The sequence below is a fragment of the Engystomops pustulosus genome, chromosome 2 (assembly GCF_040894005.1).
Source record: "Engystomops pustulosus chromosome 2, aEngPut4.maternal, whole genome shotgun sequence".
Classification (NCBI taxonomy): Eukaryota; Metazoa; Chordata; class Amphibia; order Anura; family Leptodactylidae; genus Engystomops; species Engystomops pustulosus.
The window spans coordinates 96,832,554-96,844,558 of record NC_092412.1 but is presented as its reverse complement, the minus strand read 5'-3'; the positions used below and the strand labels follow the sequence as shown (position 1 = coordinate 96,844,558).

The following is a 12,005-nucleotide window of genomic DNA, read 5'->3' as shown; positions in this document are numbered from 1 at the left end:
TGTTCCAGTGTACTGACAGCGTGACGCAAGGTGTACACAGGATGTGATCCTGATATTTCATCATATGTACTTTAGGACCTTTCTTTGCACATCTGAGTGAGCTATAGCTTGAGCACCCGGAAACTTATTTTTTAGAGGCTAATGGTACTTAATATGGCTTGAGCACTTGGCATGCAACCATTTATATTTGTTTTCTCATTATCACTATTATTGGGCTTAGTGCTATTTAGGATTCCCTATGTATTCGTCCCTATGATTGTTTCTGTTGTAGTCTATTTCCAGCTGTTCATTGTCACTATACAGAAAGCTTGCTATTTGGGTATATATTTGGAGATATAATATAACTGATATTGTCCCCATTGTTCATATCTTGGCCATGTGGGTCTTCACTAATTACTGTGGTTTTTGATAATGGCTCTATGTAGAAGTTGAAACGTTGTACATTATTTTGCCGTGGGTGAATAAAGATCACCTTTATACTTACTGGAGTGCTGCCTCATTGCATTTTTTTGGATATGTGGTTTTCGTTCTATATTTTGTCTTGTTCTCCATGTAATATTTTTTATAATAATTTTTTGTACATTGTAAATGATGAATTAAGGCATTGAATTTTGATGTGGTTGTTGGATGCCTTTGAGTGCACTCATATTTTCTTGGTGGAGATTGGCTTTATAAGATTTGCCTTGTAACTTCAGTGGATATGTTATAGCAGATGTTAAGGGGTAGGCTTCTATGTTAATGTATGTATAACATGAGACCTGCCGTGTTGTCCACAATCTCTATACAGCCAGAGGCACATAATAGCCTGGCACTCTTTATACACTATATAGTGATAAAACACTATAGTCAATAATGTTGATGGATAGTCGATTATCAGCTACTATCAATTTGGATGTTAATGTGGCACTTATGTCATATAAAACACATTCAATCAAATTATCTTTTGATATCTCTACTTCAAACAAGATGAAAAATTGCAACATTACTTACCCTTTCTAAAAAACATCTTCCTACTAGCTCAGGATAGTCAATGTAGTTCTCCAATTCTCTTAAGAATATTCTAAAGAAAACATACGTCCAAACACAGTGTTAGTCAAATGATTACATTTTTACATAGTATGCAATTTAAAAAAAAGATGCAATTAATGAGTTTCTTGAAAAATAAAAACAAGACATTTTTTTTTACAATACTCCAAAACTTTTAAACTTATTGCATAGTTTTCAATAGTTCTTCATATTTAGCTTATGTATAAGTATACACGGTGTAACAAAAAGGACAGGACTGTGGAATATCTTGCTGAATACACATCGGATCGAAAAACTAAAAAAATAATTGTCAAATGATTTTTTAAAAATCTACCAATGATATTAAATACGGCCCCATACCCCCACCCCCTGGGGTGGGTCGGGGCAACTTTAAAATCTTAAATGGGAACCATCATTTGTTATTGCAGATTTGGATTCCCCATGAAAAATTAGATTGATTTGACCCAGGTCTTCTTCAATTTTGGTGACAGGTGGCGCTGTAAGCAACAAAAATAAAATGTGTGCAAAAACTTTGAAAAGATCTAAAATCTAAAAAAAGACATATGCAATATTTTTCTAAAAGCTTTCCAATGTTACCAAATTCAAGCACTTAATGTAGAGCAATTCATATTTGTAAAATCCCCATCTTAAGTGGTGGGGAGACTTAAAGGGGTATTCCCATTTCAGCAAATACATGTTTTTGTTTGATTAATGAAAAGTTAGACATTTCTCCAAATTCCTTTTTATATCAATTCCTCACAGTTTTCTAGATCTCTGCTTGCTGTCATTCTATAGAAAGCTTCAATGTTTATTTTCAGTAGACAGAAATCTGACCATGGTCGCACAGGTACTTGCTTTCAGCTCAACATATGAAAATTATAACCAAAGACTAACCTGTTATGAAAGTGGTATATTTCTTCCATATTTCCAAACAACACATCCTTTTTGTTGAGAAGAGCAGGAGAGAGGAGATGCATAACTAAGGGATTCTCCATCTCAGCAGCATAACCCTATAGATAACATAACAAGCAAAGTATTAGGTAAATCACATTGTTATCACAATACATTTGATGCTATTTACTCAATACAAACAATGGGCAATTTGTCAGAACTTAATAGACCCAATACACAATTTGTGTCTATCATGGACCCTCAGTCATTGTAATTTATCTGGCACAGTTTAGGAACTCTAGTATAGATGCACGGAACAACACTGATTAGAATGGAACCTATGAGACTGTATCCGGTTTTCAACCCGAATAAATAGGTCGGTATTTTCTTTTAAAAATGGAATATAATAATATTATAAAAACCTTAATTAACATTATAATTGTTTTATATATTAAAGGGGTTATACTTTTTTATGTTTTCATGTTTTATGGATAGTGTCAAATTTATTAGAGATTTCTTGATGCAGTGGGTAAAATAAACCCATCATGACATACAGAAATACAGTGTGCGATTTGGGAATGTATAACTGAGTGACTGAAAATTGTTAAATAAGAGCTCCAATAACATATACATGCAAAAATTGTCCGCAATCGGACGCTTCATCAGGTCTAATGATGAAGCGACCGATTGAGAGGACGCGAAACGCGTTGTCTGTATTTTAAATCGGTTTTATTAGATTAAATAAAATCGTATCTGTTTTACCAAAATCTTGGATCGGTGTGCGCCCTGGAAATAGTCTTTTTTTCGGACCTGCGAGGAAGGTAGTGTATCCCAGCCTTGCGGACAATTTTTGCTCTTGTCGCCCGTGGCATACGTCTCTGGTGTGGACTAGGCAGCACCCGATGTGTTCTACAACAGTGTTGTGCCTGCATGCACAACTACTAAAGGTGAGCGTGATACCTTATCTATAAAGACGCACTTGGGGTATCCCAAAATTTATTGCACCAGGGAGCGCTTGTTTTTCTTTGTTTTAGTATCAACATATACATGCAGTATGTAATACACCATACCTCAAGCACAGACAGAAGCTCCTCCACATAGACCCTTTCAGTCTCTATGAGTTCATTCATAACATGCCTGGAAGTAAAGAGTAAAAAGTTGCATGATCTTTAAGTGGAGTGAACTAAAGTATCTGCATGAATAGTTCATCTGGTGCATTCAACATTCCAAGTAATCAAATATTTCTCTTAGGGGATCACATTTCCAAAGCCAACTTGAATTATAGTTTATAAATATTTGAAAAAAGCTAAAGGAACACAAAACTTAGAAATGAATAATAATAATAAAAAAAAACTTAAAGCAGGTAATAAAGTTATCCCCACAGTTCAGACTGGAGCAGTTTATTTGGATTCATGAAACATAGAGGTGGGGATTTATCACCAAGTTCTCTCGTATTTTCTATTCGTTCTTGAGTCTTTTTTTGTTGCTGTTGAGAACTTTCTGCCCTCTGGGTGGAATCTTGCAGCGTTTACACAACCACATCACACAACAAAGATGCAAACAGATTCCTTAAAAGTAACACTATCACAAAATGGCACACATAGGTCTCAACTTGACAGATGTGGTGATAAATACCCAAAATATAGTGTTTGATATACATTTCCTCTGTATGAGGAAGGCAGGTAGAGCTTTACTCTTTACTCCAATGTGATATCATACTAAATAATTAATAAAAAAGAATCAGATGATGGGGAAATAGTGTTAGGAAATATTGCGTACCTTCTTAGTACTGCTAAATTTTCTTCATCCTCCATCATGGAAGAACTCCTAACTTGACCATCAACTTCACTCTACAAAATACATACATAGTTATGTGATACAATTATGGAAAGGAAGTCAAATCAAAGCCTTATTTTAGAAGGTCTAGATAAATTGGCAACTGGTCACCTCTCTCCTTGTCTACAGGGTGCTCTGGTACTTTGGGTGCCAATTTAGTACATAGTCTGTAGGAATGTCAACGTCATGACAATACCAAGGGGCTAAAATATTATACAAAACATAGAAAAATGACAACATATGGATCTAAAAAATAGTTTTGGAAATCCTTAATGGCAAATACAGTTATTTCATAAAACAGATAAAAGGGGTTTTCCCACGAAAATTCAGTGATGAGACCCCCCCATAAATCACAAAAACGAGGGGTCCGATGGGGTCCCACGTACCTCAGTGGGACCCCCTGTCGCTCCATAAGAGTACTGGATAAGACGGCCGCGCATGAGCGTTCTGCTCCATACATCTCAATGGAGTTGATGGAAATTATCGAGTGCCGTGCTCGGCTATCTCCATCAATTCCATAGAAATGAGACCCCACCAATCAGCAAGTTAGGTCCTATCCTGTGGATAGGGCCTAACTTGAATTGTAGGAAAACCACTTTAACAGATTATTCTGGACAGATGAAGGGTCCTCTTTAAATAAAACTAGAACATACCTTGCCTCTCCGATAATTCATTCTTCTTTGAAGAACACTGTCTGGACTACTTCTTTGCTCAGAGGCCCTGTGAAGAACTGGAGGTGGGGAGAGACATAATGTCAATTATTTTGTGATATTAGCCATAATTCACATTGTATACAGTATGTTATAAATAACATGACAATGCATAAACTATTTCAACATTTTTAGATCCCATTTCCAATAATAGACTAATAGACTAGTACATAATATTCATGTAATAATTCACCTGGAGAAGAACTAGGTGACTTGGTATATGCTTCTGGCCTTGGAGCTACAGGTTGCACAGGCCGAGTTTGTTTAGCCGCCAGCTTACGCAAGCTTCCTTTCCGCTTCTCAAACATCTCCTGCATACTCTGCTGCTTTTGGAACACTTTGTGAATATGTTCCTGTTGAAAAAATTTTATAAAGTTACATTTTCATCAGAATTTATTATTTAGAATAAGCAGTTTAAAGAAATATTAAAAACTCACTTGCAGTTCCAAGGTTAGAATCCCTTCATACTGTGAAAGAACACTGGTCAAATCTTTAAGGGAATTCTCTGTGCCACTCTCTAGAAAGTTTTCTATTTCATGTAGTGCAGATTCTGCTCCGTCCTGGGACTGGAATTTATCCACAGGTTGAGAAGCTAGCAAGTATATGCCCTCATCACACCATTCCATGGTCTGAAAGAAACACCACATGGACTTGTGTTAGTACTCAACTACCAGACATCCAGACCAATCAGTAAATAAAAAGTCTAAGCAGAGGTATATACAGCACTGTGTCACTAGAATTAGCATTACTGCTCTCAATCCTCTAGTAGTAGACACACTTTGGGTAGCAGTGTCATTTTCCTCCAATCTGGAAATTACAATTAACACTAACAGTGCACAAACATTAGTCCTCATGAGAATGAGAATAAGCTCTCATTACAGTTAACTGAACGGTTAGAAAGAAGCAACTGCAAAAGCAGAGATTTATAGAATCCACTTTCTCAATGAAGGTGAGTGATACAAGGTGCGGCCAACAAAACATATACAAAAAAATAAAATAAGAACCTTGATGATATTCTGTATTGTCCTTTACAAGTGCTGCTTGTTGCTGTTATTGACACAGCTATTAAAAGTACAATGTACAAGACACATGACTGTACATCCAAAGACCCTTACTAACCTTCTCCAGACGCCTGTGAAGTTCTAGAGACTTGTGAAGCAGTTCCCTCCTTTCCTGGATATGACTACTAATGTCACCGCATAGATGATGAAGTTCATTACACTTTGGGAGGATGGAGTCTACAGCATAGTGGTTACTCAGGATGAGATGATCGCCTTCTCTTGCTAAGACCTGTGCCATCTGTATCATTTCCTAATGAAAAAAAAGGATTCCACAAATTAAAAATTAGAATAAAAATAATGTTAAATTGTTCTGTTTAAAAAATAAAGCAAAAAAACAGCCACATGGCTTCATAATACAGAAGACAGTCCACTGGATTTTTGCAAAGCTGCAAATTTGGACGGGCTGTCCAAGCTTCTCAAGGCTTCCCCGATCCAGTGTATAGGGGCCATCTGGCTGATAAGTTGGGGCTCGACTGCTGGGAACCCCACTAATCACAAAAACGGAACCCCCAGCAATCCAGAGTCCTTTGCTCCATTCAAGTGCATGACAGCAGGATGCTTAAAGTTTGGGAACATTGCAACAAGAAATTCAAAATATATTTAAGGTGCTAACATAGTTTAAAATGGATATAACAAATAACCATGAAACCATCTGCATAAAACGCATCATGCTGAAAATCTGCAGTGTTAACGCTCATGCACATGGCTAGGAGTTGGAGAAATGTGCTAGCCGATTTTTCTACAGCTAGCACACATCGTCTTTCACTTCTATGTGCTCATGCACAAGGCTGCAGAAGCCATGTACCATTTACATGCCGCAAAAGATTCCTGCCTGTATTGTGGCCATGAAGTCTTTTATGATTGTCATCGGCGTGTGAGCGGCACAAAGGATGCACACAAAGGTCCTTATAATAGTTGACTGTTTCCCATTAAAGCAATGTCCTGTGTGCGGGTAGCCTAATACAGTATAAGTAATAAATAATAATAAAGTACCATATATACTAGAGAATAAGCCTAGTTTTTCAGCACAAAAAAATGTCCTGAAAACCCAAACTCGGTTTATACTAGAGTAAAAAAAAATATCAAAACTCACCTTTCTGGTTCCCCCGCTGCTGGCTATATACTGGGGCAGGGGGCTGGCTATATAATGGGGGATATGGGTTGGCAGGCTATATACTGGGGAGCAGGTGCTGGCTATATACTATGGGGCAGGGTCCGGCAGGCTATATTCTGGGGAGGCTGTGACAAATGCATTTCCCAACCTCGGCTTATACTTGAGTCAATAGGTTTTCCCAGGTTTTTGTTGTAAAATTAGGGGCCTCGGCTTATACTTGGGTCGGCTTATACTCGAGTATATACGGTAATAATCTTTATTTATATAGCGGTAGCCTATTCCATACTGCTTTACAAATCATATGGGACATATACAAATAAAATAATACATCACAGAGTAAAAACGGTGATATTTAACAATAGAAGTAATGAAATGAATGAGATTTAACAAAGTCCCATGTCCAGAGTGCAGAAAAATATTGCAGTGTATCTGATTTATCACTTATTTGCTGCGGATTCGGATGTAGAATTCAACCATTACAATGCTCCGTAATGGTGTATTATTCCACCAAAATGTAAGATGTAATGTCTGGCTGGCCATATAAGCCTTCATAAAGAATGCGGACAACGATGATGGGGCTCACCTGGGCTTTTTCCTCAAATGTGCAAAGATCCTTTAATATGTGTTCTACATGGGAGCAACTGTTCCCTATATCATTAAAGGTTAATAACCTCTCAGAAATACTGTCCAGGTTTGTCTTGATCTGAGTAAAGAAAATTATAAAAATTAGAAGAAACTTTTAAAGACACACTAAAAAAATACATATAACTTTTTTGTACTGTACTATACATATCAGAATGCTTGCATCAAACTGCAAAGATAACCTTGCAAAACAGATATTCCATGATATCCCATGTTTGGCATGGTGAAATTTTTCTTTATATAGTAAATCACCTCTCGAAACTTGGTCTCAAAATGTCGCAGCTGTAAGCACTGTTCAAGCTTTTGTTGATGCTTCATCCAAAACTCATCGAATGCCGTTTCTGTTTCATTTAGTTGAATAATAAGCCTAAAAAAGGAATAAGATAAAGACTGTTGTACAAAGTGCCAGTATTGACAGGCATTTTTCAGGTTTTTGGCTGCACCGATAAAAAATGATTAAATAACAATATCATAGAATTATGTCAGATATATAAGAATTTCCAGTTTCAGTTAAAAAAGCGATTCTCTTTAATGCTAATAGTGAATTAAAAATACATTTTTGAATGGAGCCACAGTGCTTTTAATAGATTTATGTATTAAAAGATGACATACATGAAAAGAAGCAATGGACACAAAGTCCTGTTCTTACCTCTCTACTGTAGTTTGGTTATCTAGCTGGTCCTGATTCAGACTGTATTCTGGGTCCTCTCGAATAGGCTGCCTTATCCGTTCCAAGATATCATTTCCCTGTTTCAGTGCTAATCCCAGATCATCCTGTTAACATGACCATGTATTGGATTAATACACAATATTTTTACCTAAGTAAATTCCAGTGTATACAGAGCTCTGGTTATATATGGGATAAAATTCAGCACTGACCGAATTATTCCAGAAGTCAAATTAAATTATGACTTGGACTAAGTTCACAACCGCCTTCTGCAGGTTCCATTACATATGCTGTTATTAATAGCAGAAGTATAGGGTTAGCAGCCTGTGTAACTGAAGCTAACAGAGGGTCAATTAAGTCTATGGGAACAGAAGTCTTTCTGTTTACCTTCCGATTCACCTTCTCAGATGCAGGTGTGAACTGGACTTCACCTATAGAGCTTTATATAAAGCTGGGAAATGACTAAATTACCTGTATTACTCCATGTTCTCAGTGACATCATTGAGTTTTCTTGAAACCTTCTATGTACATACTTACCATGGTATAGGTGAACATACAGGTAGACCAAGTGGTGGACTGCTCACCTTCATTTTATCCTTCTTCCCTGTGTGCACAGCTAAGAGAGAACTTGTTGAAGTAACATCATTGGGCAGCTCTGTCTCTGCTAATTCTGTCCCAAAAGACTGTAGGGTCTGTGCTGTTTGCTTAACCAGCAGGGCAAAACTTTCTATAGCCTATAAAGACATGATAAAGCCAAGTGTAGAAATATTTACTTTAGAAACCAGAACCATTGACAACATGGCATTACAAGGGAATCAAGTGAGAAAATATGACAGCATTTTGGGTAATTGTGTCTAAGAAAAGTGTAGTGTATGTGGCTTTCATCCCAGTTATGTTGCTAGTAACTACTACATTCCAACAGATGGGAGCATGGAGCTACAAACACGGGTGCCTTTTGGTTAAGCCAATTTATACATAAACAATACATTTATTAAATAATTGACTGCTTTTATGGGCATAACTTCAACTGTGTGTGTCCATATAAACATGCTAGGTGAGAATGAGTAGAATATATAGAATAAGAAGCACTGTAAAGACTTACTGTGCGATGTGATAGCCAGTTTGTATGGCAGTAATGCAGTGTGCCACCCAGATCTTCTGTCAACTGTGACTTGTCAATATAGTTCTGTAATTCTGCAGCTGAATTCAGCATTATGATCTGGAGAAAGGGAATACATTTTTTTGTAAAAAGCCGCTGCTATATAAACTATTGTCCAAATAATCTTTCTACTTGCTGGCACAAACTTTCTGCAAACCCCTGATTTTGCTACAGATACACAAATCTCTATCATAATATGTTTATAATGAGAACATGTCTGTAAACTTTATAAATATATAAAGTCTAGTAGTGAAGAACATGATCATGATGCACTAGACATATACCATTTTAAGAAACTATGGGGGAATGAAAAAAGGTTGGCAAAAAAAAGTTGCAATTGCGACTTTTTGCCAGTTTTACAACTGGCTACTTTTTTGTGGGTGTGGTTGGTCAATTTCACTATAGCCTGCACCGGTAATCTAACCTGGGGTGGATATCATTGCAATGTGCCATTCTTTATAAATTAACCCCTATAATTTTAAAGCCTAGCCATCTGCTGACATACCGTTACAGCTATTTGCAAGAGCATGTAGGGGGTGCACATGCTTAATACAGTAATATAGCAGTATTTTATCAGACACCCTAGGGTTAAAGAAGTAAAGGGGGTCTTGAAAAAAACAAGGTTAAATCACCCTCATTTCCCTATATTGCAGATAAAAGTAAACAAACAATAATAAACATGTTAGGTATCGATGAGTCTAAAAAGTCACGATCAAAAGAGGAAGACAAAGTCCAAAAGCAGCAGGGATCTTCTAAAATGCTTATGCCTCACACAAAAGCCTTAGAGATAAGCATTAACATGTTGACACGTTTCGGACATAACTCATAGGCAACATGTTGCCTATTCACCTGTAAGGCTTTGCTTCTGGACTTTGTCTTCCTCTTTTGATTACTACACCTGTTCATCCAGTATTCGTGACTTACACATGGAGATTGTTTGGCATGGTGAAGTGTTATGCGCTTATGTGGGAGAGCTGAAATTTTTAGTCCTGATCTATCAAAATATAAAAATAATTATCCCCGGCAGTGAATCCTGTAAGGCAAAATAACGCCAAAATCGCCACTTCTTTGCAATTTAGTAACACATAAACTTAAATAAAAAAAAGAAATCATAAGGTACCGTATTAGAGTCACCAAAATGGTAACAATGAAAACGGCAGATTGTCCAATGTTGACCTCAGAATATATAAAAATGTCGAAATTAATTTTACTATTAAAATTACTATTAAAACTCAATAAAAGCTACATAAATTTGGTATCTCTGCTAAAGCATCCCAAGGAATAAAGGGGAGGTGCCATTTGGAGTGCACAGTGAATGCTGAGAAACAGAATCCACATGAAAATGGCGTAAATGCATTTTTATGGTCAATTTTGTTTCAGCTTCATGTTACATTGAATGGAATATTAAATGCTAATTGTTTAAGGTCTAATTTTTCGCAATTTCTACCAGCCTTTTGATCATTTTTTATAAAAATTTTATGTGTATGCAAAATGGCGAAAAAGTGGCGTTTCTGACATTATTATCCATTATGGGGTTCACCACCGTGAATAATTATTTTTATATTACCTGCAGATCTAGCATTTTGGGACATGGGGATACAGATATGTTTTGGTTTGTTTATTATTATTTTAGTTCTAAGGAAAGGGGACAATTTTAACTTATTTTTACTTTACATTTTTTTTAAACTTTTAAAAAACTTTTCTGTACAGTACTAACAAGATTTTTACTGCATTAACACCTGCAATGCCAATTGCCGAGGCTGCTGTTGGTGTTTGCTGCATAATGCAGCAAATATTCGCTATGTATGAAGAGGTCTGTGAAGTACAGCTATTCCATGTGTCGTTGTTAAATTATCCTTAGGATTCAGTTACTAAAATACTTTTTATACAGGCGATTTCATCATATATATCACTTATTTAAAGTAGACCAGAAAGTATATTCTCCAAAATGAATGTTTTAGGGCTGTTAAAGTTCTCAAATTGAATAACAGAGAACATGGAAACATAGTATGAACCCCTCACATAACTACTAGGTTTCTCAACATACACTGCCCATTGTTTTCTAAAGAAAGAACACACTGGAGGAAATTCAGGAGCTCTTGAGCAAATAAAGGTGTTCCTGCTTAGACTTGGCACCCTGTAGTATACCTAAGGTCACAATTGTTCCGACCAGATTAAGAAAACACAATGGATTCACATATACTGTTCTTTACAGATACAGAAGGTCCAATTCAACATTATGGGTCATTTGTAATATAGAAAAAAAAAAAAAAAAAAGAGTATTTCTTAAAAATACTTAAAGGAAATCAAACATGATAAATTAGGAACACGTACTCATAGATGCAGGCATTGTCACCGTGGTTTGTTATCCATTGCCACCTTAACTCTAAAATCAACATATAAAAATTATGCAAATATGCTAATGAAACCTAACCCCTCTGTGATCTGGCTTTACCTGTCTCACTCTCCCCCCTGAGAAGGAAGTGTTCACTGCACAAGTGCTGAGGAAGCAGGGGATGGAGGGTGAGACTGTGTAACAGTCTGTAAATCCAGATCACAGGGAGGCTAGAGTAGTCCTTCAGGTTCATTAGCATAATTTGATTTAGCATAAAAGTTGATTTTAGAAGGAATGATAAAAAAATATAAGAAGATTACCACAGTCTCAGTACCCGGGTCTATGGGTAAGTGCTCCTGGTTTATCATGCTTGATTTTGATGGTTGATTTTGTTTTACGCATCACTTACCGGTACCTTCATTTTAAATTCATCTTTGTTAAATTTGAATGAAATGTCTGACAGGGCTCGCTGAAGTAATCCTGAAGGCCGCAAAACAATAACAAGCTGCAGGTTCCCTGGGAATGATGCCTACAAGATGCAAGAAAAACCATAACTATACCAAT

At 36.5% G+C, this 12,005-nt stretch overlaps 1 protein-coding gene across 12 annotated transcripts in view; it reads right to left on the bottom strand.

The window, feature by feature from the left end:
- Window positions 1-12,005, bottom strand: part of MCF2L (MCF.2 cell line derived transforming sequence like) — a 166,007-nt gene that overhangs the window by 14,876 nt on the left and 139,126 nt on the right. For all 12 annotated transcript variants that reach the window (XM_072135599.1, XM_072135593.1, XM_072135596.1 and 9 more), the window contains 14 exons: window positions 11,851-11,970; window positions 9,050-9,166; window positions 8,532-8,681; window positions 7,930-8,054; window positions 7,533-7,647; window positions 7,222-7,341; window positions 5,583-5,774; window positions 4,901-5,092; window positions 4,663-4,816; window positions 4,407-4,489; window positions 3,697-3,767; window positions 2,988-3,054; window positions 1,921-2,036; window positions 991-1,060 (listed from right to left, as the gene is read on the bottom strand). In XM_072135599.1, the coding sequence (XP_071991700.1) occupies window positions 991-1,060; window positions 1,921-2,036; window positions 2,988-3,054; window positions 3,697-3,767; window positions 4,407-4,489; window positions 4,663-4,816; window positions 4,901-5,092; window positions 5,583-5,774; window positions 7,222-7,341; window positions 7,533-7,647; window positions 7,930-8,054; window positions 8,532-8,681; window positions 9,050-9,166; window positions 11,851-11,970 (1,692 nt within the window). The remainder of the gene's footprint in view (window positions 1-990; window positions 1,061-1,920; window positions 2,037-2,987; window positions 3,055-3,696; window positions 3,768-4,406; window positions 4,490-4,662; window positions 4,817-4,900; window positions 5,093-5,582; window positions 5,775-7,221; window positions 7,342-7,532; window positions 7,648-7,929; window positions 8,055-8,531; window positions 8,682-9,049; window positions 9,167-11,850; window positions 11,971-12,005) is intronic.